General features: G+C 38.1%; 1 protein-coding gene across 2 annotated transcripts in view; it reads left to right on the top strand.

Annotated features, from left to right (window-relative positions):
• The window catches only part of Mllt3 (MLLT3 super elongation complex subunit), a 256,673-nt gene that overhangs the window by 122,513 nt on the left and 107,856 nt on the right, over positions 1-26,304 (top strand). For both annotated transcript variants that reach the window (XM_051188137.1, XM_051188138.1), the window contains exon 3: positions 26,129-26,211. In XM_051188137.1, coding sequence (XP_051044094.1) covers positions 26,129-26,211 — 83 coding nt within the window. The remainder of the gene's footprint in view (positions 1-26,128; positions 26,212-26,304) is intronic.

Raw genomic sequence — 26,304 nt, 5'->3', positions numbered from 1 at the left:
TGCCTCTTTGTTCACTTTGTTTTTAACCCAGAGGGTGCCAATCACTTGTCACTTGTCATTTCCGGTTCTTAGTAGGTTGGTAATCACATTCAGTCAATGAATGGCAAAGACAGTTTAGGGTAGCTGGGGCAAGAGGTGGAAGATCTGTCTTTCTGATAGGAGCAGTGAACCAATATCTTATAGGGTAATATGTGAAACTCATGGTTTGTATAAAAATAGCAGATACAAGTAAATGACAAGGACTAACCTGTGTTGTCTCCAAATACAAAGGCTTATTACCTGAGAGATAATATATATTCTATTGAACTCTTCTTGGTAAAAAGAATTCAAACAGACCTGAAATAAATACTCTTGTATTAATCATCAGAGTTGACGTGTGCTGCCTTCCTCAGAGCTTAAAGGAATTCAGTATTCTCATAAAATTTCTACTGGTAAATCCCAAGACTAGTAATTGTTGGGAAATCTTAATGGAATTATGTTTTATACATTTAGTACATCATTTTGTATACTCAAGAGTGACTAAAACGGGGAACTAGAATATGTGATGATGATCCTAGCTGGTCACATGCTTTCTATGTCTAAGGAAGTTTGCTCTAGAAGCTATGAAAGGATTCTATTGGGAGTGTTTCCCTGTGTAGTTTGGAGGCTTCAGATGTTGAATGGTTTGTTTTTGGACCATGAAGATGTGCTGTGGAAGGCAGACTGTCTATGGGGGTCAAAGGCTTAAGTGTTAGGAAGAACGGGGAGCCATCTACTCTATTAACATTTTAATGGTTGCAAGAGGTGGTGGCTTGGCCTGACAATGTGGTCCAAATTGGAATATGAAATTTTAGTATTAAATATTTTTTTTTATCATTCAGTAGTATTATTTCTATTCTCTGAGGGGAAAAAAAAAACAAGTTTCTAATGGCTTTTTATTTTTTTAGAGTCAAACTCTTAAATTCACAATTTTTCCTCAGCCTCCAGAGGGCTTGAATTACAGGAAGGTACCATTGTACCTATTGAGAAAATTGGTTTCTTACTTGTACATCAAAACTGAGAGCTAATATTTGAACTTGTGTAACTCAGGGTACTGAAATTTCTAAATGAAAACCATTACAGTAGCAGCAAACTATACATCGCCAATTTTTTTTTTCTCAATTCTGTGGTCTTGGGGATGAAACCCAAGACCATGGTCATGCTATGTGCACACAATACTATTGAAGCAGGGCAGAATAATTTCCCATTGGAAATAGGTCTGGCTTGGAGAGGAAAAGACCTTAAGGTACACGAAGTACCTGGCACATGTAGACTATATGATTGACCCAAAGCACGAAACAGCGATGAGAATAAAGTACGGCAGAGTTAGAACTAAGCATTTCCTCACACACTTAACACTAGACCATATTTTTTTATAGACTTAGAAAGCCACCCAGTTCTTATTTGGTTGGAGTGATTTTAGGGTATATTCACCTAGAATTAGAGAGCCATGGTGTTTATTATGTAACTTCCCCTTCTGGCATGAAGATTTAATATTGTAGCCTTAATATTAAAATATTCATCAAAATGACATCTTTCCACTTAAATTTGTTAAGGTAGGAAGTTGACAAGATGGAGTTGAGACTGAAATAAAAAAAAAAAAGTGAAAGAATGAAAGAAAGAAAAGAAAAAGGAGGGTTTTCCCACCTGAGGTTTCTTAATGGACGGCTCACTCTTTCCCTGTTACATTTATCTGTTGTTTATATTCCATGTTCTGAATGACATTGTCATGTGTTGATAGACACTTGCCGTCATGTACTTTGTATTTATATGTCCTGATTAGATAGAAAAGTGTTCACTGCCCTTGCAGTTTCAGGCCACACCCCGGTTTCCTCTGTAATTGACATTATGAGGATCACTAGTGTAGTCTTGGCCTGCTCAGTCGGAATGCTTCTTTTTCAGCACGGAGGGAGGAAATTTCATTCTAGCCTTTTAAAAATGACACTTAGAATTTTAGATACCATCTTGACTTTGATAAATATCCTGTAACCTCTTCTAAGTAGATGTGGAGTAACTAAATTATCTTCAATGCCCCGTGCCTAAGAAGCCGTAATAGGAGTTTCAATCTAGTGATAACAGTAGGCCCCTTTTTTATTATGGTGAATTATTTCCCTTGAACTCAAAGTGGATGTCTGAAACCTCAGATACACATAGATTCTGTGTGAGTTACATTTTCTTCCCTATATGTAAGTATCTATGATAAAATTTAATTTGTAAATTAGGAACAACAAAAGTAACAGTAATACCTTGGGAGAATTATAACAATGTATGGTGAGCAAATTTACATGGATGTGGGTACTCTGGTATCTTCCTATTTTCCATTGTGAAACAGCAGAAACTAACTCAGGCCCATGGCAGCCTTGTACCAACATGGCCTAGAACATGGGTATTAAGTAGTTTGATGGACATTTAACCCAGTCTCTTCTACTTGAAACTATTTGTCTGTCTGTGTAGTGTGTAGTGTGTAGTGTGTGTGTGTGTGTGTGTGTGTGTGTTGGAGGGACGTGCTTGCTGTAACACTTCAGGGGGGTCAGAGAACAGCTGTGGGAGTCCCCGTGATCCAGCTCAGGTTCTCAGACCTTGTGGCAGGTTTCTGTACCAAAAAGCCATCTTGTTGGCCCAGTCCTCCTGTGTCATATATACGACAACATAACTAGAGTTTGCAAAGTACTTCAAGGTCTTTATCCAATTGGTTATATGCATAAGCAAGTGTATGATCTATATGTTGCTTCAGATATTTTATTTCCAAAGCACTTTTACTTTTTTGTAAAATATGAATACAGTCTAGAAAAGAAACCTAGGCTAGGTATGTCTGCTTAAGGAAACTGAGGCACAGGGGTATTAGGAACTGACTCATGGGAAATCTTGTAGCCACATGGTTTTTGGCATTCACTTTATCTTTCCTTTTCTTCTAAGTTGCTTGCTTTAAGTCAAATAATTTGGCTTTTCCTAAACGAAGGTTTCATTTATAAACTTGGCTTGGAAAAATGTCTGATCTCTTTTAAAGCATTTATTAGAGAGTTTATTTGAGATGGAGAGAGGGACTTCTTGTTTTCTCTCCTGCAGTTTAAGGAAGGAAAAGACCCCAGTCATCTATATCAAAAAGACACAATGAGATATGGTGGTTCAAGGATGTAGTCCTAGCTCTTGGGAAGTAGAGACAGGTTGAGCGGCAGGTCAAAGATGTGAGGCTAGCCTGTGCTACATGAGACCCAGTCTTAAAAAACAAAAACAAACAAACAAACAAAAAAAAAAACCCAAAAAAACTGGATGAGGGGAAAAGAAAAAAAGTGACAAATAGTTCTAAAAGTGAAGAGAAACCAACAGTAATAACAACAAAAATTAAATTAGTGAAATAATTTCAGCGCTAAAGGCAGTCTGCACAGTAATTGCCTTGGAACATAAGCACAAAGTTTAAAACTTTTGTGAGATGCCTGGGAACATAAAAAGAGGCAGTGCACCCCTTCCCCCAACCTCAGCCAGCATTAAGTCATTTTAGAATCATTAAACTTGTAAAGGAAACCAATTGAAGTAGTTCCTTCAAATTACCTAGCCCTCTCTAATTAAAGAGGTTCATCATGTCAGGAATAACATAAGAGAAGGAATTCGAGCTCTGCCAGATGAGGGCAGAACGGATCTCCTTAATTGGGAGCCTTCAAATCTGAACTGTCAACATGGTTTGTCAATCTCTCTGGTCTCTCAACTGCCTTCCCAGAGCTGCTGTTCTGAGCCAAGCCCTCTGTGGAAAATTCCATTTTGAAATTCCTAGAGATGGAACTTTGTTTCTACTGAAGCCTATGCTTCTGCGAGACCCTGTTTTGTTTTGTTTTGTTTTTTAAAGCCACAACCCAAACAAACAAAAACAAAACAAAACAAAAAGCTGGGGCACAAAACAAAACGAAAAGGACAAATAGTTCTCTCACTCTACTCTCTTTTGCTGCATGTAGTCTCTATAGGTGCTTTCATATACACAGTTCCCTTTCAAATATAACTAGACGGTGACTGAATGAATTCTATACCATTGTTACACATGAGCAAAGTTGAGGGTTCCAGGTGACGTGCTTGAGTCATAGAGTAAGTGGTGGAGTTTGAAACGAGGTGCCCGTTTTATCCCTGCATGCCTCCTACTTGCTGTCATACTGTCCACCATCCTACCCTGTACTCCTCCTACTGTGATGTCACACACTGTCCTCCATCCTAGTTTCAAGATCTCTAGGAGAGCAAGGAAAAGATGTTTGTGCCAGTCCTTGAGCTGAGATTCTTCTTTTAGGACAGGGTTTTACTTTGTAACCCAGGCTGGCCATGGTGCAACCCTTGTTTCAGCTTCCTGAAAGCTGAGATTACAGATGTTTTGGAAAATAAGTGAGCGGCAGAAAGGACACTCCTTCATTTTATAGACATTTCATCTCAGGAAGAAATTACAGGGCTCTTCTTTGGGTTAAAAAAAAAAAAAAAAAAAAAAAAAAAAAAAAGGCTCATCGCTAAAAGAAGAAAGAATGCACTCTCCACAGGACCCAGGTTCAATTCTCAGTGCCCACATGGCAACTCACAGCTGTCTGTAACTAACTCCAGTTCGAGGGGATCTGACATCTTCACACCAATGCACACAGTTTTGGTAGCAAGTTGCTTCCCTGAATTGGGTCTGTGGTCAGAGGTCTTTCACTGGGAATGTGACGAGAGGCTTCGTCAGGGTTTAAAGGCCAAATGTCATGGCAAAGCAGAGCCTCAAGTAGTTTCTTTTTTCTTTAAGTCCCCTGGGCACATGAAATTTGTAATGTTTGTTGACCAAGAAAAAAAGCTTTGAAAGGTCCTCTCATAACACAATCTTGCAGTCAACATATTAGACTTTTTTTTTTTTTTTTTTAATTTTTGTTCCATCTTCTTCTGGCAAGTAGAAGAATTTAATAAGAAAGAACCCATGGTTTCAAAACAGGTCACATCTAAGACTGAGACATCCAAAGCTTGTATGGAATCCCTCCAGCGGTTCATCCTACTGGGCCTCAGGGAAGGGAGGAGACAGGAGTCTATCCTGGCTCTGGTCAATGTTTGTTCAATTAAAGTTGAAATTGTTGGCCAGGCTATTTATAGCATGTTCATAATAAGATGAAAACGACAAAGGATGCTTACTGGTTTTGAAACCTGGCCTTTACTTGTAGATGAAAAAGACTATTTTTAAGTAATAGAATAAAAACATGAATTTAAATCGTGACATGAATTTTTGATATGAATTTAAATCGTGGCATTTCATCAATTAATAAGTGTTATCATAATCATTCCTAGCAATTTGTGTTTAATATTGAGAAATCAAAGAAATGTTGGTCTTTTGGATGAAAGTATTACCTTAGTTGGGCCTATCTATACAATGTCTTAGAATATAAAGTTTTCATTTCACATAACAGCAGCTAGATTTTTTTTTTTTTTTGGTATTTCTGATAACCATGAACCAAGTGCAATACAATTAGCAGAACTTACAGTTGTAAACTATAAGCTTTGAATGGCATTCTCGAACTCCTTTTGTTTCTTCCCTCCCTTTTTCAGGGAATTTGTTGAATCCAAGGTTTTATATTCTCTAACTACTGCATTCCTTAATAACTAAGATGTTACTGTCTTTTGTTTTAAGGATGTCAATGACGTGATTGAGATTGCTATCACAAAACAGAAACCTGTAGAGTAGGCATGCTGAAGTCCAGGATGAGCTAGACTACACCGAACTGTAATATCTATTAACTAGAGTGAAATTCTTGTGTCAGGGCTTCTTTGTGTCAGCAGCATTCTTTGATTTAGTATCTTTAGCTTCTTTAAAAGTCAAACTTGCCTACCTGCTTCAAGATATATAGAGAAGGGCTGGGATGGGGGTGGAGTGGGGCTTAAAGCCTTTCATTCCACACTTGGAAGACAGAGTTCTAGGCCAGTTAAGGCTATATAGTGTGACCCATCTAGATAAACCAAACAACCAACTAAATGATGTATTGAGAGATTGTCCAATAATGCACTCATTTCTCAAGTGTCTTCCTCCTGTTTGTTTTAAAGCTCTGTTAATCATAGGATATCCAGAAATGTCTTCACTAAACAGAAGCAAGAATGTTGAGATAGTAATATTTTATTTTTGGATTGACAAATGTGAAATGATTTGGAGAATTTTAGGTAGCACTCTTAAATTTTCCACTTAGGAAAATATATGCACTATTAATGAGATAAGTATTTGCTTCAGGGCGATAAATTTGTTATTAATTAAAATAATCCCTGGCACAGAGCTTTACTGATAATCTGTCTTCAAGCTGTCAAAATAAAACATATGCATTTTGTAGAAATAGTTAATATTGATGGATGAGGTGTCCCACATTTAATATCCTGGAAAAATCATGATTGATGTAATGAAAGTTAGTTGAGATTTTCTTCATAAAGTCAATATAAAAATGAGGTCTATCCATTCTCATTCCAAACACCTTGGACTATTTTTTATTTTGCTTTTTGATGATTCAAGCATCATATTTAATGAGTTAGTAATGATTTATTTCTGATCCTGATGGAGTCTTTAATGTGTATTTGACTCATTTCAATATAGCAGCATAATAAATGTCCAGTTTTATGAAACTTTAAAATAGGTCAACATAATCTTACCTATTACTTAATTGAGGGTGATTTGTTACCTTATTTTTAATACAGTAGATCAGATTTTGGAACTGTACCATTAAAATTAATAAAATGAATTATGGATTCAAGGAGGGAAGAATTGATGTGGTATCATTGTGAGATGTTAAGATTTAAGGATATGTAACAGGCCTTTTATGTAAATGATTAAGGGACATGTGTTTGGCGGTTGTCTTTTGCATTATTATGCAAGTTCAACTGCCAAATAGCATTACCATGCACAGTGAAGTGTTTAGCATTTCTGCTATGTTATTTTTGTGAACTAACTGTTATCCATACAAGTGGCTTCACCTTGAACCTTTTAAGGTTGTATATAAATAAATTCTTAAGCAGTGGATTTCTCACCCACTCTTTTCTTTTGCTGCTAATTGTGTCTAGTTGCCTCAGAATTGGCTTGCTGGAGGCCTTACTAAGCGTAAGATCTTTTGGTGAATTCATAGCACCAGGTTGCTTTAGAGCTGTCTTACACTTGCGTTCAATTAAGTCCTCAATCATTTAGGATACCCTTGTACAACCACGTTGTTTGGAACAAACATCTCTGAGCATATTCTTGTAAATTAGTGTAATTTTTCAAGATACTGCTTTCACAATCAGTTTGCTAGTCTTTGTAACCAGTTAACTGATTTTCATAACTAGTTAAGTAGTTTTTGTAACCAGTTTATTAGCTGTAGTAGTAGCTTAGACTGTTGGATCTCTTTATTTTCTCCTCTCTCTCTCTCTCTCTCTCTCTCTCTCTCTCTCTCTCTCTCTCTCTCTCTCTCTCTCTCTCCCTCTTTTTCTCCCTCCCTCCCTCCCTCCCTCTCTCTGTCTCTCTCTCTCTTTAATTCAGCCAGTTTGGGCACTTTCTTTTTGAGCCAGTAACTAGACTTGAGAGGGCACTCTTTGTAATACTAAGTTAAGCCAGGATGGGGCAGAAGTTAATATGGTTTTGTCACTTGCTGGTTTTGATAGAGAGATGGGGAGAGGAAAGAGAGCAGGGGGAGGAAGAGGAAGAGAGAACACAAAGTTGGAAGGGTAGGGAAGTGGGGAGGATTTGAGAGGAGTTGGGGGAGGGGAAACATGATTAAAATATATTGTATGAAAATTTTAACAAAAGCAGTTAATACATAGTATCATAGGTCTCTGCTAAGGCAGAGATTTTTGGGAACAGAATGTGGTTTGCAGTTTGTGGACAATGAGATTCATGCTCCAAGGCAAACTGACAAGATAGGGAAGGTTCATTTTTAGTAATAACTTGAAAGTAATTGAGTTACTGTAATGAATATTAATTGTGGGTCAAGTAGTCATTGAAAATGAAATGTGCATGCTGCTTTACTTGGAAATTAATATACATCTAAACCTAAGTCCCAAGACACTGTAGTCTTCTAACTATGTACCATCATGTCAGGTACCCCTCTAATTTATTCAAGTCATTTATTTAAACAGATTATCATAAACATTTCTGTGTGGTCTTAAGGTGAAATTGCTGAATAATCTTTTGTTTCAAATTAGGCTAATAGCAAGGCATAGGAATGATGTTGAAATCTTTAGAAATTATATGTGTGTAAAGATGCATACATGCATGTGTGTATATATGTATATATGTATGTATGTATGTACAAGAGGCAGAGAAAAAAATACTCTTGGATGACATTTGAAACCGGAAGCAGCTGCAACAAGATCAGTCTTCTGTGTGAAGATGGCCTGGCCACATTGTCACCATTTGGGGCAGTCAGGTTTAGTCTTGTCATTGGGCATTCGACACTTCTGCTGGGCATTATCGCTAGCCTTCTAGGAACAGACATCATGCCATAACACATTCTATTTGTGCAATGACGAGAAAGTACAGTAGTCATTTGCAAATTGTGCAATACTTATTTATGCATTTTATTTCAATGTTGCATGCTGTCCAGGCTTGAGCCAGTGTTTGGAAGCTGCTGGCAGCTGCTTTGTTCTCTGTTGATTAACTTGTTCTCATTATCTATTTCTCCCTTGTTCTTATTTATTTATTTTGGTTGGTGTTGTCTTTTTTATTATTTAAATAAGACTTGTGAATTTCATAGCAGTGACATAATGGGATTACTCTGTTTTTGATATTCCTTTTGGGAAAAGTTTGAGTCCTGTTTGGTGAAGTCAGCTTGGATTTTATTATGCCCTAACCTATTCCTTATAATTAAAGCAACAGTTTAACTTCATCTACAAAGTCCCTCACATGGTCTTTCCATCTATTCTTGGTAGGAAATCTCAAGCAGTAAGCATGTACCTCTTGTGTTATATTAAGAACCATAACTGTGCTGGGCATGAAGGCACATATAATCTTAACACTTGCATGGCTGATGCAGGGAGATTGAGAGTTCAAGATCAGCCTGGCCTATTTATCTACACAGCTGAGAGAAAGTCTTAAAGGGGGGTATTTACTCTTTGGTGTTTCATTTTTTTTCTTCAAAAATAAAAATCACATTTGGTGATATTATTATGATTTTGATTGAAGTAGTATTAGAAAAGGAGTTTCTAGGGGATGATTGTACAGAATATTCTGGCCATTAAAAAAAATGAATGTATTAGCAAGGAATGCTAATAAGCCCAGGGAAACAGTGATGCAAGTAAGGTAATAAAGAAAAGTAGGAGAGAGAGTTGTGTTTCTCACCATGGTGACCATGTGAGACAGTCTCTTTTGGCTTTCAAAGTTGAGCTTGTCAGAACCTGCTGGGCTTACACCGAGAAGTCTGAGATAGTAAAATCATTCAATTAAGATAAAAATTTCAAGTGACTCATATTTATAAGAGAAGAATCATCTGAATTCAGCATTATTCATTTAATGTTAGAGTTTGGTAGCATCATGCCATCTTGGATTTTTTTTTGGGGGGGGTCTTCATTTTCCTTGCTGTGTTAGTCTGTTTGTATCCTACTACAGTTTTGTGTCCTCAAAATGCTGGGTATTAAGGTCTAACCTTTAACTTACTAATAGATATTTTGGCTAAATTGCACCATGTCTGTGTTCTTGTATAGAAGTGTATAAGCATGTCTGTAAACATATTTCTTTATTGAGACTAATATTTCAGCCTGGTGGGGAGATTTCTGCCTGATACTGCAGCACTTGGATACTGAGGCAGCCTTATTCATGGCTAACATTTAGTTACCCTGTAAACTTTAGGTGAGCTGGGATTATAGAGTGACACCCCATTTCAAGAAACAACCAAAACACAACACTAGGATTCCGTAGTAACTTAACACTTACAGAACAACTTTGTCCTAAAATACACAATGTATTTACAATGGATCAGCAAGGCTTTGCATTTTGCTATTTGTGCCTAGAAGAATGAGAAACAGAGAGAGCCTATGTAGCTCGCCTAATGTTAGTTACTGTGGCATCGGGAGTGGCATAGAAAACAGGAACACAAATCAATTACCTATCGGTACCTCTAGCTTCTTCATGAAATTGAGCTGTGTTAGTGTCTTGTATTGTGAAGGTGTGGGTTGTATGCACAGGAGGTACTCTTAGGTCTCAGTTCTTCCTGACTTTATGAATAATTCAGATTCCAGACCTACCATTGGCCCATGAATTTTTCTTGAGCCTGTCACTCTTTTAAAAGATTATATAAAAATGGATTTTTAAAAAAATAAAATAAGAAGAGAAATTAGCAGAAGGAAGAAAATACTTTAAATCTAAGCATCTGGTAGGGAGTGCTGGTCACAGAGACCATTAATAACTATCTATTGATTGAATGCCAGGAATTAGCTTTCTGACCTCAGAGTAAATTGCTTAAGCTGTCATATTCTATCTGGAAGAAGGGGTGGTTGGCAGGGCTATCGTACTGCTTCTTTCCTTGTTATGGATTTATGTGACATCAGTGATCTTTCAGGGACTTGGTGAAAGTGTTAAATAAATCAAACTTTTAATACTGCATTCAAGGAAGAAATAATGTTAAGTTTGCTGTATTTAGATATCTTACTGATCTTTGCCACAGTAGGGAAAAATTTGGCATATTGGCAAAGTTTCATTTGTACTCATTTAGAGGGAGGGTATGTGGGAGAGCAAATGCATTTATTTATAAATAAATTATTACTATAAAATATTAAAAGCTTCTTCCTGTTAAATCAAGTTCTCTTGTTTAGTTCCTACCTTTTCCAAGGCTAGATTACAGGCAATGGAATTAGGATTTATCTACCACGAAAGCAAGATAACGGCTGGAGAGTTAAGAGCCCTGGGCTCTTTCTGTGGCTCCCATTTTGATTACCAGAGCCCATACGGCGGCTTACAACCATCTATGAGTTTTGTGCAAACCTACACATGCAATTTCTCCTGTTGTAGCATACCTAAAAAAATGCGTCACAGACTTAATTATAAAAAGTAAAATATTAGTAGAAATATGAATCCTGATAACAGCTTTATTTTTTATAGAAAACTACTCTAGTCCTGGGGAATCTGATTCCCTATTCTGTCTTCTATAGGCACCAGGCATGTACCTGTTGCGCATACACACATGCAAGAAAGTACTCATGTTCATGACATAATAAAATCAATAAAACAAAATATAGTAACAGTAACAGTGGTACAGTCATATGTATACTAGCTTATGTGACTTGGTTTATTAGGTGATATCAGTCTCCTGTTACAGTGTGTACCTGTTTGTGATAGGTTTTCAACATAGGAAATGACAGCATAAAAAGAATGATATCCCTCATTTGTTACTTAAAAAAAAATCTGTATTACTGTATATTAGTTGTATGAGACAGTAGCTGTAATTATGCTACTTGAACACATTCATATAATATACTCCACCTTATTCACCCCTATTACCCTCTCATTTATCTCCCCAACTGCCCCCTTTCCAGAAGAACAACTTTTATAAAACAAACCACACACACTTTAAATAGGCCTGGATTTCTCTCCTTGTGCGATGACAAAAACTTTTGCCATTTACACAGTAATTCATTCTCATAGTAAAAATCTTTTTCTGATTCTTTTAGCTTATTCTGTATTCCCCACATTCTCTTATAGCCGAGTTTGTATTTCAGTTCTGCAGGTTCTGTTTATATAGAGATGCTGTCAGCCATACACGTGACTCCTCTGTAGACATGGTACAGCACTGGTGGCTGGACATTTAACAAACCAAAGGTTCAGGAACTGTAACTGGTGCTTTATTCTTTATAAGCCAGCCCCCTTTCCCTCTATAAGTATAGGTTTCTGTAAAAGCATAAAGCTGTGCCCAAAATTCATATTTCTTCCAGTAGTTTCCTTTTTGTAAGCCTGGGATTTATTTTTAAGGTATGATGTAACAGAAGGAATTACATGTGTAGGTTTGCACAAAAGGTCTAATAGCTCTGTCACAGGAATAGTGATGGGAACTGTACTCACTTTAGCCTGGCTTACAGTTTATCCTGGAACACACCCAGTGAAAGTTACTGTTTCACTTGCAGTGGAGGACCTTCCTTTCAGAATTATCCTGGGTAAGTCAACATTGCTTCAGGTTGCAGTTGTAATTGTTATCTTGTTTGACCTTTGCCTATAAAATTTAGTTTGAGTTGTTTTCTTCTCTTTGGGTTTAAGACTCATCCACTAGCAGGAGCTTTATTAATCTCTGTTGAGCTATCCCATCTCCTTCAGTAGGGCATGAAACAATTCATTAACCTATCTTTTATATGTGCAGTCAGGAATACTATTAAGATTGACTGCATTGTGACAGGGTGGTTTGTATTTAAAAAGTAATATAATAGCTTCAATGTGATTAAGAACAGGGGTTACTGCAAATGCAATATATAGTAAAATCACACCACTGTAGAGCTTTTTACATAATGCACTATGCCTAATGTGCAAACAGTTGATTTAATTTTCTGTTCTACCTCTCTAAAAGCATGGTGTTTCTTATAAATGCTACCAATGTATCCTGTTGTTTCATTTTGAACACTTGAGTTGATATGCTACTATAACTCAATTATATCAAGTCCTAAGGAATAAAATTTCTCTTTTGATTTATATATGTGAAATGGGGCCTTGTTCAGCACATTGAATCTCACTCCACAGTAAGAATGGAAAAGAGAAAATGAAAATTTAATTTATAGAATTTTTTCATGAGGCAGACTCTGCTTTAAAAAGTCAGTATTATTTTAATAGTCTAATAAAAATAAAATTTGTCTCTGATTATGAAAGAGCCTTTATCAGAATGCTCTTGAAACAGTTCACATTGGGGCTAAGTGTGTAGCTCAGACCTAGAGTACTTGTCTGGCATACTTAGTTGAAGCTGTATGTTCAGCCCCCAGAATTTTAAAATAAACCTCAAACTTGGGTATGGTGGTTCATACCTGGAACCCCAACATGTGGAGTATAAAGTCTTCAGTTCAAGGCCAGCTACCTGAGACCCTGGTCTCTGTCCTCCACATGCAAGGAAATGTGTGCATGTGCACGCATGCACACAGGCACGCACACATGCACGCACTCAGGATACACAATGGAATAACAAAAAGCCAATTCAAATGTAATGCTGAATCCTTATTGTTTTGTTGTTTTATTTGTTTCCTTATTTTTGTCATAAACTACATAATTAGCTGATAGATACTTTTAGCTTAATTGAAGCAACTCAAGTACATTATACATTCCCTTTCAAGTTAGAAGTGCACATACAGTTATGTGGGAGCTATATGAAGTAGGATATAGTGTCATTTCCATTCTATAAATGATGGCACAGAATATATCATATGAATGCTCAAGGTGGATTTGCCAACAGAGGTCCCTTTCAGCAGCTCTGGGTATCAACCAGTAAACTCTTGTCTGTCTTTCGGTCTGTCCATTGGTTCTTTCCTCCCCATCTCGTTCCATCTTGCCATAAGCCATAAGTTTCTCAGTAGACCCTTGATGTAGGTGAGTGAAATCCCAGATCTTAGAGAAACCTCAGCGGTGTGCTTTAGCATGCTTGTCTTCATAATGGGTACCCTGATCTCCAGCAGCATCTTCATCCACTCCCTTTTGTTCCACCTTCCTGTTCAGTCTCAATATGTGCATTCCCATCCTCTCGTTTATTAGGGCAATGGTGCTCCCTGTGTATTGTTTGGATATCATTGTTTCTTTTTGCAAAATGAGATTTTGGAGTTGTTCTCTCTCTCTCTCTCTCTCTCTCTCTCTCTATATATATATATATATATATATATATATATATATATATATATATTAGTTTAAATTTGAAACAAGCTTGTTTTGCATGTCAATCCTAGTTCCCTCACCCTCTTGTCTTCTTCGGACCCCCCCCCCAACCCATCCCATTCCCTTTCTGCACCCCAGAGCGGGTGAGGCCTTGCATGGGCAGTCTTCAAAGTCTCTCATATCACTTGATATGAGAGAGCCTAGGCCCTCCCCCTGTTGTGTTTCTTTCCTGCTTTTTGATTCTGGTTGTTCTTGGAGCTATAGCAGTCGCTTTACTTGGATAAGCTACTCAGTGGTAAATTCTGCACAGAGACCAAAGCGTATTGACCAAGCATGTAGTCAATAAAGTGCTGGAAAGAAGTCTTGCTCCTCTTCACCCTTTCTGTAAAGTTTGGATAGGTTTTGATCCTTCTCTGGAAGCAGTTTTCCCTATTGGAAAGAGAATAAAGCAAAAATTAATCGAGAAGTGAAAAGCTAAGTTATTGCCCTTGCAGGACCGCCCTCCTTTGGTGTTTCTGTGAAGTTTGATTGTGGCGGTCTCAGCTGTTTATTTTTGTTGGAAATGGGTTTTGTATTTGATTTATTATATTTGATTACTTCATAATGCACGGCCATGTCTATCACCCGAGCACAGCTGGTAGCTCTCTTGTGTATGGCACCATTTATTGTTCTCTACCTTTGGAAAAGAATAACGCATCAGAATAAGAAATTGAATTGTAAGCAATAGGGGAGAATATTATTGTACCACTTTTAAAAGTAACTCTGAAGACACTGTATAGTGGTTTAAAGGGGAACAAAACCCTTATTTAGGTTGGAGAATATCTTTTTAATATGAGCATGTGCTGGGGGAAAATCTAAACTTTCCTCTCCCAGTATTTGCATTGTCACGTGATTTTCTCCCCCTAAGGAGATAGCTTTTTACTTGTGATCTTTCTTTTCTTCCTTTTTTTTTTTTATTTTAATTGCACTTAAAACACACTATCTTTTTATGGCTACAATTCTTCAGTCTGTATGCTTCTTTTGTACTGTTCAGGAACTTTGAGATTTCATGGAACAGATTTTTTTTTTATTTAAAGTTTGTCATTCAAAACAAATTATACATATTCCTAAGAATATGTCTGGTTATCAGACCTTATATTGCTTCCTCCGGAGTTTGCAGCATTGGGAAATGTAAGGAATGAGAAATGAGACTGTGATTTGACAGGCAAATCTGTATGGCTATTACCAGGTGGAATCAGGATGGATAAGAAGTGCGGTTTGACTGTGCATAGGAAAGTGCAGGGGCCCTCGCCTTAGAAAGGGAAAACCAGGTAGGAGGTGATGGAGCTCTGAGGGGTGACATAAGGAAGGCTTTCTCCACGGTTGTTTGTATATCTTCCTGAGTCTCGGTGTTGGTATTTTTTGTTTTGTTTTGTTTTTGTTTTTGTTTTTTCCCCCTTGCCAGACTCACCAAAGCCTTTGTCTTGTTTGTGTTTAACGCTTGGTTTTGTGATTCTGCATCCTCCTGGTCTCCTTGCTTCAGCCTGCTTTATTGTCTCTCTGCTCCCTTGTTTCTCTGGACCTCCATTCCTTCGTATTTTCTGTGTATGTGCTTTCTTTCTTCTCTTGTCTTCCTCTAACCTTAAAGGCACCCACTCCCACCCACAAATAAACTGCAGCCTCAGTTGTAGCATTATCTGGGGTGCAAGTCTGAGTCAAACTCAGGAGTGTTACATGTAATGAAATAATTAGGTGGTATTTACAAATCAGGGCTCTTTGTTGGCTTCTTATATACTTGATTTAAAAATGCAAAAGAAGGGCTGAAGAGGTGGCTCAGCTGTTAGGAGCACTGTCTTGCCAAGGACCTGGATTCCATTCCTAGCACCCATAGGGGAGCTTACAACCATCTATAACTCCAGTTCCTAGGACCCGACACCCTGTTCTGCACTTATTGGGCACCAAATACATACATGGAACAAACACACATGCATGCATGCAAATAAAACCCATATATATGGATTAATCTTAGGATAAGATTTAAAAAGCTACAGAGAACTATATTTCAGATAGACAGCTTTTCGGTTGTTTTAACACTGGGGACATTTCTCAGAAGGTCACTCTCTATATAGCAATGCTGCATTTTCAGACAGACCTGAAGTAGACTATTTTGTCTGAGATCTTAGTGATTTTCCTTTTTTCTTCTCCCCAGCCAGCCCCTTATCTTTTTGTTTCTTTGTTCTCTTTTGTTTTGAAGGAGAGAGGGGAAAGCTCTCCATGTGTGGCCTACCCTGTCATCTAACTCACTGGTCTCCTACCACAGCCTCCCAAGCCCTAGAATAATGGTCATTCATGGGATAAAAATCTCAGTATTTTTCCATCTGAATAACTCTCCATAAAAATCTAATATGAACTTTCCAAAGATGTAGTTTTTGCCTTTTCCCATCCAATTAGCCTGGAAATGTATTTCCATTGGGCTAATTGTTTAAAATTGTAAAAGCAATTTCATGTGCTTTTGGAGGAAATGTAGGCCAAGTTGCTAGGAGAAGGATCAGCATTAGCTTGAAGGATTGTTGGCTATTTTGTAACAATTCATATTGTTTTCTAATTTAGGACAGTTTTTGTTTTGCTGGTTCATTTTGTTACAGTAAGTTCCATGAAGAAATGGTTTTGAAGGAAGTCCTATTTTAAGGTTATGATTGTATTTTCTTAAAATGAAATTTATTGACTTAATTTTAGCTACCTGGGCTTGCCTAATTCTGACAGAATTCTTGATAAAAGGTTGGAGGTGTCGCTCAATTGGTAGTGCTTGCCTAACATACCCAAGGCTCCAAATATGATACCCAGCACTGTGTAAGCAAAAATTTTATGTATACACTTTTAACAAAATTCCCTCTTGGAGATTTTATCAGTCGCTTTTTTTGATCATGAGCAACTTACAGAAGAAAGAGATTATTTGGGCTTCATAATTTGAAAGGGAGAATGGCTGGCTAGAGCAGGGAGCACAGAGATCACATCTCACCCACACACAGGAAGCAGAGAGAGAGCAGGAAGTGGGAAGAGGCTACCAACTCTCAAAGCCCACCATCAATGACACATTTTCTCCAGCAAGGTTATGTCTCCTAAAGTAGTGGTCCCCAACCTGTGGGTCACATATCTGATATCATGCACATCAGATATTTACATTATGATTCCTAATAGAGCAAAATTACAGTTATGAGGTAGCAAAGAAATAATTTTATGTCCGGGGGTCACCACAACATGAGGGACTGTATTAAAGAATCGCAGCATTAGGAAAGGTGAGAACCCTGTCCTAAAGGTTCTTTAACTCCCCCCGGATGACCTACACCAAATGTTCACGTACATGAGCCAATGGGGGATATTCCCCCTACAGACTAGAACACGTAGAGAAGCGAAAGCTATTTTGAGCACGTATGTAAAGATTCTAAGATGCCAGCAAGTGAAGTCATCATATAAGTCATTGAGAGTTTTGCCATTTGACTAGTTTAGAGTGGCGGGGGGGGGGCAGTGGTTTAGATCTTTGGCTATCCTGTAACACTATGACATAAATAACCCTTCTTTTACATGTATAATTTACACCTCCTCATAAGCTGTATTCATATTATTTTATGCCAGCATTTTCAAAATGCCTGCAAATATGATGCCTTTTTTCATATTCTGCTTGACACCTTGGCCTTGTATTTCTTCTTTTTAACCTCCCAGTCTGTACAATTCCTACTTTTTGAAGCTTACATTAAAGTTACATTTTATTAATTCCGTCCAGTTTCATAAATGAAAGACTATCCCTTGGGTGAAGGTTGTCAGTAGCAGTTACATCAGGACTAACTAGTTTGGTATGAGAAGAGATATAGGAGAGTACAGAAAAGGAAAGTTACCATTTGGTTTCACAGTATTAGCAGAAGTTCTCTGGAGGAGGTACTGCTTGAGTTGGGCCTTGTGGTAAATCTGAAGGAAGTAGACTGGTGGTCCACTCTTACTTCAGTCAGTTGGCTGCATTTAGTTGATGTTTCTACAGCTTTATGAAAAATGTGTTTGTGTCCATACAGTTGTTTGTTGCATTTGGAAAAAATTATGTTTCAGAATTGCATTTGAACTTTTAAAATAATTAAGGTAAAAACTTCCACAATATAATAAAAAAAAATGCCTGATATTATCTTTAATCCCCTTTTTCAGGAAAATGAAGAGTATGTAATAATAACAAAGGGAGAAAATATTGTTTAGAATTAGGCAAAATGATGAGAGAGAGAGAGACAGAGAGAGAGTGTGAGTACTCATGAGTATGTGTCCATGTTATAAAAACAAATACAAACCCCAACTGTTGACTTTTTGTTCCTTTCAGAATGTCATACTGTGCAGGCATAGGCCATGTTTAGGGACAGTGTGGTAAGCTATCCCCTGATGCTCAGACTCTTAGACGTTGGCTCTAGACTTTCAGACGCTGGTACCCAACCATTTGGGACAATGAAATGAGCTGTGCTGGGCCCTGTGTTCCCCATTTCTGGAGACTCTGATGTGGCGGAACTGGACCAGGAAGGGAAGAAGTCCAAAAATGCTCGAGCTGGAATCAACAATTGGCACAAAGCGGTGATAATAACCAGTCTCGATCTAAGGAGACTGGTGTGTTTCCTTCCTGAAGCACACACTCTGTGCAGCAAATAAAGTAAAACCAATAATTATCAATGGGCAGCTGGACCATGTTTTTTATAGAAGTATCCAGACCAGCATAAATCACAGTGTCTAAGCAAATAGTCTAGAGAACTGCTCTAGAGGGGAATTTACCAGCTGCTTTCTTGAGAAATAGCAAGAACAGTGTTGCCTAATAGTGTCTTTAATGCTGAAATTAAGGTCTTTTGGATTTGACAAAGGATTTTATGGGACTTTTCTGAAGCCAAAAATGGGTTCAATTATTGAATGAATTAAATTTATTTTTTATATACACAATTTGTTGTGTGAACACCAGTTTGCACTAAATGTATTTCTTTTTCAAACCTTTTTTTCATAAGTGAGAATAGAAAAGTTTTCAGTAAGAGTTTACTCATTAATAAGTATATGGATTTATCTTATTCTTAGTTAGTGAAGTTATGACCTTATGTTTTTCTGTGTATTTTTCTTCCTCTTGTATGTTTTTTCGAGGGCAAAATTAAATAGGATACACACACACACACACACACACACACATGCACGCACGCACACACAGTTGGCATTATGCCATACATCAAATATTAGTATCTGTGTTGTGTCTCCTGTTTTGAAGAGCAGTTTTAGGAAATTATTATCCCCACTGACTACATGTCTAATTCTGCTTCTCCTATAGAAGTATCTTAGAAACTTATGTTTAGGATTCTAACATGCTAGATTAAGGAAAGTCCCCAGACTTTCAGATGAGAACTATATTTTTATATCACTTCTTTTTCTGATGTTGGTTTTGTCTAAAACCATTTTTGGGTTAGGGAGATAGCTCTGTCAGACAAGTGCTTGCTGTGCAAGCGCAAGGACCAGTGTTTGATCTCTAGAACCAATGGGAGGGAGAGACAGGCAAATCCCTGAGGTTTGCTTTCTGACTGTCTTAATCAAACACCAGGTCTATGAGAAACCCTGTCTGAAAAATAAGGTACATGGATGAGCACAGTGACACATATCTTTAATCCCAGCACATGGGAGGCAGAGATAGGTCGATCTCTGTGAGTTCCTGGCAGGTCTGGTCTACATAGTAAGTTCCAGGACAGCCAGGGCTACATAGTGAGATCCTGTCTCAAAACAAAACAAAGGCACATGATGTTTGAGGGTAAAAAGACTGAAAAGTTGATGTCAGGCTTCCATAGGTACATACACAAATACCTGCAGGAGCATACACATATGTATATTCACACAGTTTTAATTTGTTTTTTAAACATTTGTATTGTATTTAAATTGTGTGTGTATGTGTGTGTGCACGCACACACACACACACACGTGTGGAAATCAGAGGATAGCTTGAGGAAGTTTTTTTTTTTTTTTTTTTTTTCTTTTCTTTCTCCCTTGTGTATGTTCCAGGGATTGAACTCAGGAAGTCATGTTTGGTGCCAAGTGCCTTTACTGGCGCTAGCCATTGTTTACTTCTAATTAAGATCTCAGGTTACTATAGACTTTGGTTTTTTTTTTTTTTTTTTTTTTTTTTTTTGGTAAATGAAAATTTTACATTTAAAAATAATTTAGGTATAGTTAATAAATATTTTCTCAGGGAAACAAACTTGTACAGAATATTAATACACAGCAGCTTACTTCCTTTAGAAGGCTGAAAAAAAAAAAGCCAAGATTTCCAACTCGAAGATGTACCCACTAACAGCTGTTTCCTATAATTGGAGCAATTTGCATGCAGAATAGAGAAAATGAATTATACAAAAGGGTGCAGAGAGGAGCAGCTATAACTCCCTGGTGGGTGCAGCAGCCCACAAAATAAACTTCCTGCAAATGACACTGGCATGATTAATCCTAAGCAACCTGGACACCAAAACTGTTCTCTAAAAATATTTCCGTTAATTTTTTTGTGAATTTTATACAATGAAATTGCCATTTTGCAGCAGCCCAACAGCTTAGAAATGCCACGCATGTAGTGATGCCAGCCACCTGCCCACTGGGTGGGGCTGCATGTTCACCCCAGAGTTCAGGTCATTTGAATATGCATGGGGGTTGGCAGGTGGTCAGTGGATGAGTGACTGCCATTACTCTGGGTCCTTTTAGGCTTTCTTTGCATTTAAATTTGAAAAACGTACAAGATAAAGTGAGTTGCTTAATTCTCGACTTTTTCTGATGTCAGTTTGGGAGGAAATTTTCGCCAGGTGGAGTAATATAGATAGTTGAACATTGACATCTTGCCTTAAGCTGGTTTGGTGGTACATTCCTAGCTATAATCCTTGTACTTGGGAGATTGAGGCAGGATGGTGGTGGGTATTTTTTCCTATTAGAGGGAAAAGAAGCAGAAACTGTCTACAGGTCTCCAGCCCAAGGTCATGGATCACAGTCCTGTGATCAGAATCCAAGCCTCTTTTCTCCCTGTTTCCATTTTATTTTCAGCTGAGAAATTATGTGGTGATTTGACATCTTAGGACTGTATTTTCTGGCTTGCATGAGAATGTGTTTATACATGGGGCTTCTTGCTGCATTGTGTGTTATGTGTCATCTTGGTTTGTTCAAGCTGTAGTAACAGAGTGCAGCCGACCTGGTAGCTTAGAAACAGGAGGCACTTTATTTCTTGTAGTTCTGGTGGCATGAAGTCTGATGTCAGGGCACCATCATGTGCAGATTCTGATGTGAGGATTCTTTTTTTTTTTTTTTTTTTTTTTTTTTTTTTTTTTGACAATACTGTTGGCCCAGTTACTTGTTTCTTATCGGCTAGCTCTGCCTTTAATTATTAACCCATTTCTGTTGATCTATGTATTTCCACGTGGCCTCCTTACCGGGGAGTGGGGCAGGCATCTGGTCTCCCCAGTCTCTCCATCTTGACTCCTCCTTACTACTTCCTATTTCCTCCTTGTCTCCTAGTCCCTCCTATCTTCCTTTCCTATTGGCCAACAGTGCTTTATTATTAACCAGTATGAGAAACATATATACATAATTGCATCTCCCATCATCTCCTCTTTTCTGTTTAAATAAAAAGAAGTGTTTTAACCTTAACATAGCAAAATATATCACATAACAGTTATCAAATAAGAATCACAGTTAACACTATTTAGTCCATTAACATTTAGCAAGATTTGAAGAAAATATTCCATCATCTATCATATCTTTGTGTGTCTAAAGTCTAAGTAACTTATCTTTAATACTAAGGAAAACTGTAACCATAACTCTCTGTCTTCAAGTCCCTCAAAGACCACAGAAGGATAGTATAAACTCTAGAAATGACAGGGACAACTCACTGCCTGGTCACCCGAAGTTCTTTTGTAATCTTCCATCTTTAGCCCATAGGCCATAGTTTGTCTGGCAGACTCTTCAGCAACACAGGAAACTTTAAACTGTCTTCTTGTATTGGCAGTTTGTCAGTCACTTTTCTCTGTGTCCTGCATACTGTCTCGAAGACTCTTCCATGAAGCAGGATCTCTGTAGCAATGTCCATCTTGAATCAGCAGTCACTTTTCTGTGGGTCCTGCATGTCCAGTATATACAGCATAAAGTCAAACAGTCCAGACAAGAGCAGTATCTTGTCCAAATGGCTAGTCTTGCCATATTGGAAGTAAACTCCATAATGAGTTTCTTCAATGTCCATCTTCATCTTCCTTTCTGACGCAGGTGGTGTTGTCAGGAACAATTATGTCTCACTGTCACGAAAACCCTAAACCATTTTAAATGCCATATTCTGTAGGTCTTTGAAAGGTTTGAAGAATGCCTATCTATCTCAAATACATCTCTGTGTATCTTGAAAACCTAACTAACTTAACTCTAAGCTTTGACTATCATAGGTAATTATCTATAATCTGTACTACATTATACAATATGTTTCTGAATGAACTATATAAACACAATGCCTAAACAAAAGGAGAAATATACACATCACAAAATTGACCTTAAATTGTATCAATAAATGAAAATCCATTCCAAAACAAAATAATCATATCAATACCATAATTCCCTTTTTACCTTTAAAAATAATCGGCTGTGATCATTACCCATTTATAACCAACCATTTAAATGAAAACAAACATTTATAAACGATATTTGGGAATTTGGGCGTCGTTCTTTCCAAACTACTTCCTGCTGATAGGGGCGCTGTCATGGGGATCCTAAGAAGATGCAGAAATCCTGGCTGTAAGTCTGCCAGGCTGCTTTGTCCAGCTGTTTTGAATGTAGGATCACCAGCGACTGTTTCAGGGGGCCTGGCTTGCTCAAACCACATTAGTCTGCAAGGAATCCACAGCTTTTCATTTTCTGTGGAAACAAAAATAGAAATCCTTTTCCCCAGTAACTTGTCCTTGAACTTAAATGTTGGAGTCAAAGCATTTTTAAAATATATAAATTGAATTAATTCAGCAGCATTTCCTTTATCAGTTGTTATTTTCTCAGCAGTCAAACAATGCAGAGACAACACTATAGCATACAGTAACCAGATTCTCTCTGAGCTTTTCATCTTTACGTGGCTTTATTATTACTCTGTTTATTTTACTTTTATTTTTTATTTCTTGACATAGGGTTTCACTGTGTAACTCTTATCTGTCCTGGAATTTGCTCTGCATACCAGGTTTACTTTGCAAATCACAGAGATCTGCTTGCCTCTGTCTCCTGAGTGCTGGGATTAAAGGCGTGTGCTACAACACCCAGTTCCTCTTTGTCTATTTAAAACCATTTTATTTTTCTCTCCCAAGCCTATGTATTTTTTTTTTTAAACACACTGTAAACTTTTAGCACCTTTTCTTAATGTGAATCTGTCTCTACTGTAAATCTTTATCTTTTTCTGGCCATGAGTCTTTTATCTGGTAAACAACAACATTGCTAAAATGAAAGTCATAGCTGTGTCAGCCGCGGTTTACCAAAGATGGTGGCGGGTACTTTTAGCGCCAGCACGGAAAGCTGTGCTCACCGCCTTGGTCTGCGCTGCCACCCAGAAAGCATGCTGCCGGCTTGGAGATGTGGTCACTGCCATTGCCATCTCTCATACACACCAATAAATTGTTAGCAGAGTTATTTAAAAGCTGTGCGGTTTTTTTGCCGCTTAAGCTGAGTCAGGAACCTTCCCTTTAAGGAGCCGCGCAAATATCTGCTTGTCTCTCCCAAAACAGAGTCCAACCGAGAAAACTGCTGTTACCAAGAAACCTTGCTTATCTCTGTTCTTTTGTTTCTAAAACCCTTTTTTAACCTTTTGTTAAATTTTAAGTGGAAGTTCTTACTAGCCACGTGGGCGCCATCTGTAACGAGTACGGTTTTTTCCGCCTGCCCGCCACCTGCTCTTGTTCCGCCACCAAGCCAGCCCCAAATAACACACTGAGACTCTGTATTTGATACAATACTGTTGGCCCGGTTACTTGTTTCTTATCGGCTAGCTCTGCCTTAATTATTAACCCATTTCTGCTGATCTATGTATTTCTCTTACCGGGGAGCCGGCGGCATACTGCTTTCTTCAGACTCTCCATCTTGACTCCCTGATGTGAGGATTCTATGTAGGATTGTTGACTGGCTTCCTGCTATGGCTTCATGTATTGGAAGTGACCAGAGAATCTTTGAATTACTATTCAACTACTACCACCACCAGCAGCAGCACTATTGCTACTACTAGTTCTTTGGGAATTTTGTAAAATGAGTTGGGTTTTGATAATTTTCATCCCTCCCCCAATCCCTACCAGCTCCACCATCTCTTCCCTCCCAACTTCGTGTCCCCCACTTTGCTCTGATACCCGTCATGCCCAGTTGGTACAGCCCAGATGCACACAGATCTGTAACCTTCCAGTCGGGCAAAACTCCCAACAGTTATCCACTGCAAATAGCTTCTCAGCTAAGGGTGAGGTTCTAGGTCTCCTCACCTCTCCATCCTTGGTTTTGGGTTTGGTCTTACTTGCATATTTGCACAGGGATTGTTACTACTGCTGGGAGTTCGTGTGTGCAGCTGAATGTTGTGTTCAGAGGACATTATTTCCTTGTGTTTATTCACTTTCTCTGGCTCTTATAGTCTTTTCCCCCTTGTCCGCAACCATCCCCTCTACTGCACATCCCTCGGGAAATGGGGATACAATATAGATGTTCCACTTAGGGCTAACCTCTGCACCTTAGTTAGTTGTGGATCTCAGGAGGGTTGGAAATACAAAGTGAACTCATTCATGAAGGTTTCACTTTCTTTACTTAATCACCTCTCAAAAGGATTCATGTGATGCCATTCACACCCAAGGTTAGAATGTCAGTGTGTGAATTTGGGGGGAACACAAGCATTCAGCATTTGATAGTCAAGATTCCAAGGCTTAGAGAAGTGAGGCAACTTTGTAGAGGAAGACTGGAGCTTGAATGAGAGCATAGATCGGCAGTCAGGTGTGCCAGCTCTTGCACTCTGACCACCCGACATACGTTTTAATTTCTCGAGGTAAAACAGTGTTTGTTTTTTCCCCTCATCCTTGAGGGAAGGGTTATAAACAGGTGGGGTTTTTGGTCCATGGTCAGAAGGAACACTGTTTAGTTTCTGAGTACTGATTTAGATAATTAATGCTTTGGGTGGGCAGAAGGAGGTACTTTGTGGTCCAGAAATACTTTGTGAAGAAATTGAGATTTGGAAAAAAAAGGAAGAGTGGAATGAAGCATTGAGCATATGTGGGAGGTGCTGTTCATGTTTGAGGGGAACCAGAGATTGAATGAAACATAAGAGCTGTGGTAGGAAACACAGTAGGGAAGTCTGGAAAGGTGACCTGGGCAGCTGATTCAGACGCCGTGTCCTGAAGTATGTATTTGTCATTTAGCATATCCAATTTTACCTTGTTATACTATGGAACCACCTTCTTTTAAAAATATTTGCTGTACTTTATGTGTTTGTATACTTGAGTATATATGTGTACCACATGCATGTTGGAGCCTGCAGAGCTTAGAAGAAGGCAACAGATTCTTTGGAACTGAAGTTGTGAGATGCTATGTGGGTGCTGGATACTGCACTCAGGTCCATTACAAGAACAATTACTCTCAAATTCTCCAGCCCACCACACTAACAAGAGTAAATTCCATTGGCTTGTGATTGATTTTGATGGAGTAGAAAATTTAGAGGAATGAAATTCCCAAGATATCTAATTCTCCAAGATCTTGCTTTAATTTCTTTTTTATTCTAAGAAATATGAAAGTCTTATGTATTCATACCATGTGATTGGGTTTTGAATGTATTATGGTGGAATCTCATTAAAACTTTTTTTTTTTTTTTTGTGGCCTGGGAAAGGTGGAGGCATTGTGTGTGTGTGGGAAGTGACAGTGTCTGGGATTTGGGTCTTCTAAGGAAGGAGGCTCACAGGACATCTCAGACAACAGAAGCTTGGGCAAGGAATGAATTTCCTGAGTTCCCAGTTTTGGGTGTTTCTTTACATAGGAAACTCTAGTTCATTTAGTTCTTTTGAGCTTTAACCACAGGCCCTGTCCTGTTCCCTGTCCTGTTTCTGAGAATCACAGTCATCAACTCATTGTGGCATGGTTGACCATAGTAAACTATACTCCACCCAGATTTTTACTTAATAAATATAGAAAGAAAATTTATTATCACAGGTCCCAGAGAAGAAGAAATCAGAGACTCAACTGTGAAATGGGCAAGGGCTGTGAAAAATGGGTGTGGCCCTAGATGGTAGAATGTTTATGTTTTTTACAATGTCTTTTTGTCTGTTAGTCTCATCTTTCCTATTTTCTTTTTTAATTTTGCAGTGTGCAAAGATCCACCTTACAAAGTAGAAGAATCTGGGTATGCTGGTTTCATATTGCCAATTGAGGTTTATTTTAAAAACAAGGTATGTAATTTTACCCACTAACCTCTCAAAAGATCCTCTGTTAACCAAATAATGTTGACAATAGTCTGTCTTCTAACACTATAGAAAGTTAAA

This window comes from Phodopus roborovskii, unplaced genomic scaffold, assembly GCF_943737965.1.
Source record: "Phodopus roborovskii unplaced genomic scaffold, PHOROB, whole genome shotgun sequence".
Taxonomy (NCBI): Eukaryota; Metazoa; Chordata; class Mammalia; order Rodentia; family Cricetidae; genus Phodopus; species Phodopus roborovskii.
The sequence above is the reverse complement of the archived record's forward strand: the minus strand, read 5'-3'. Positions and strand labels throughout refer to the sequence as shown.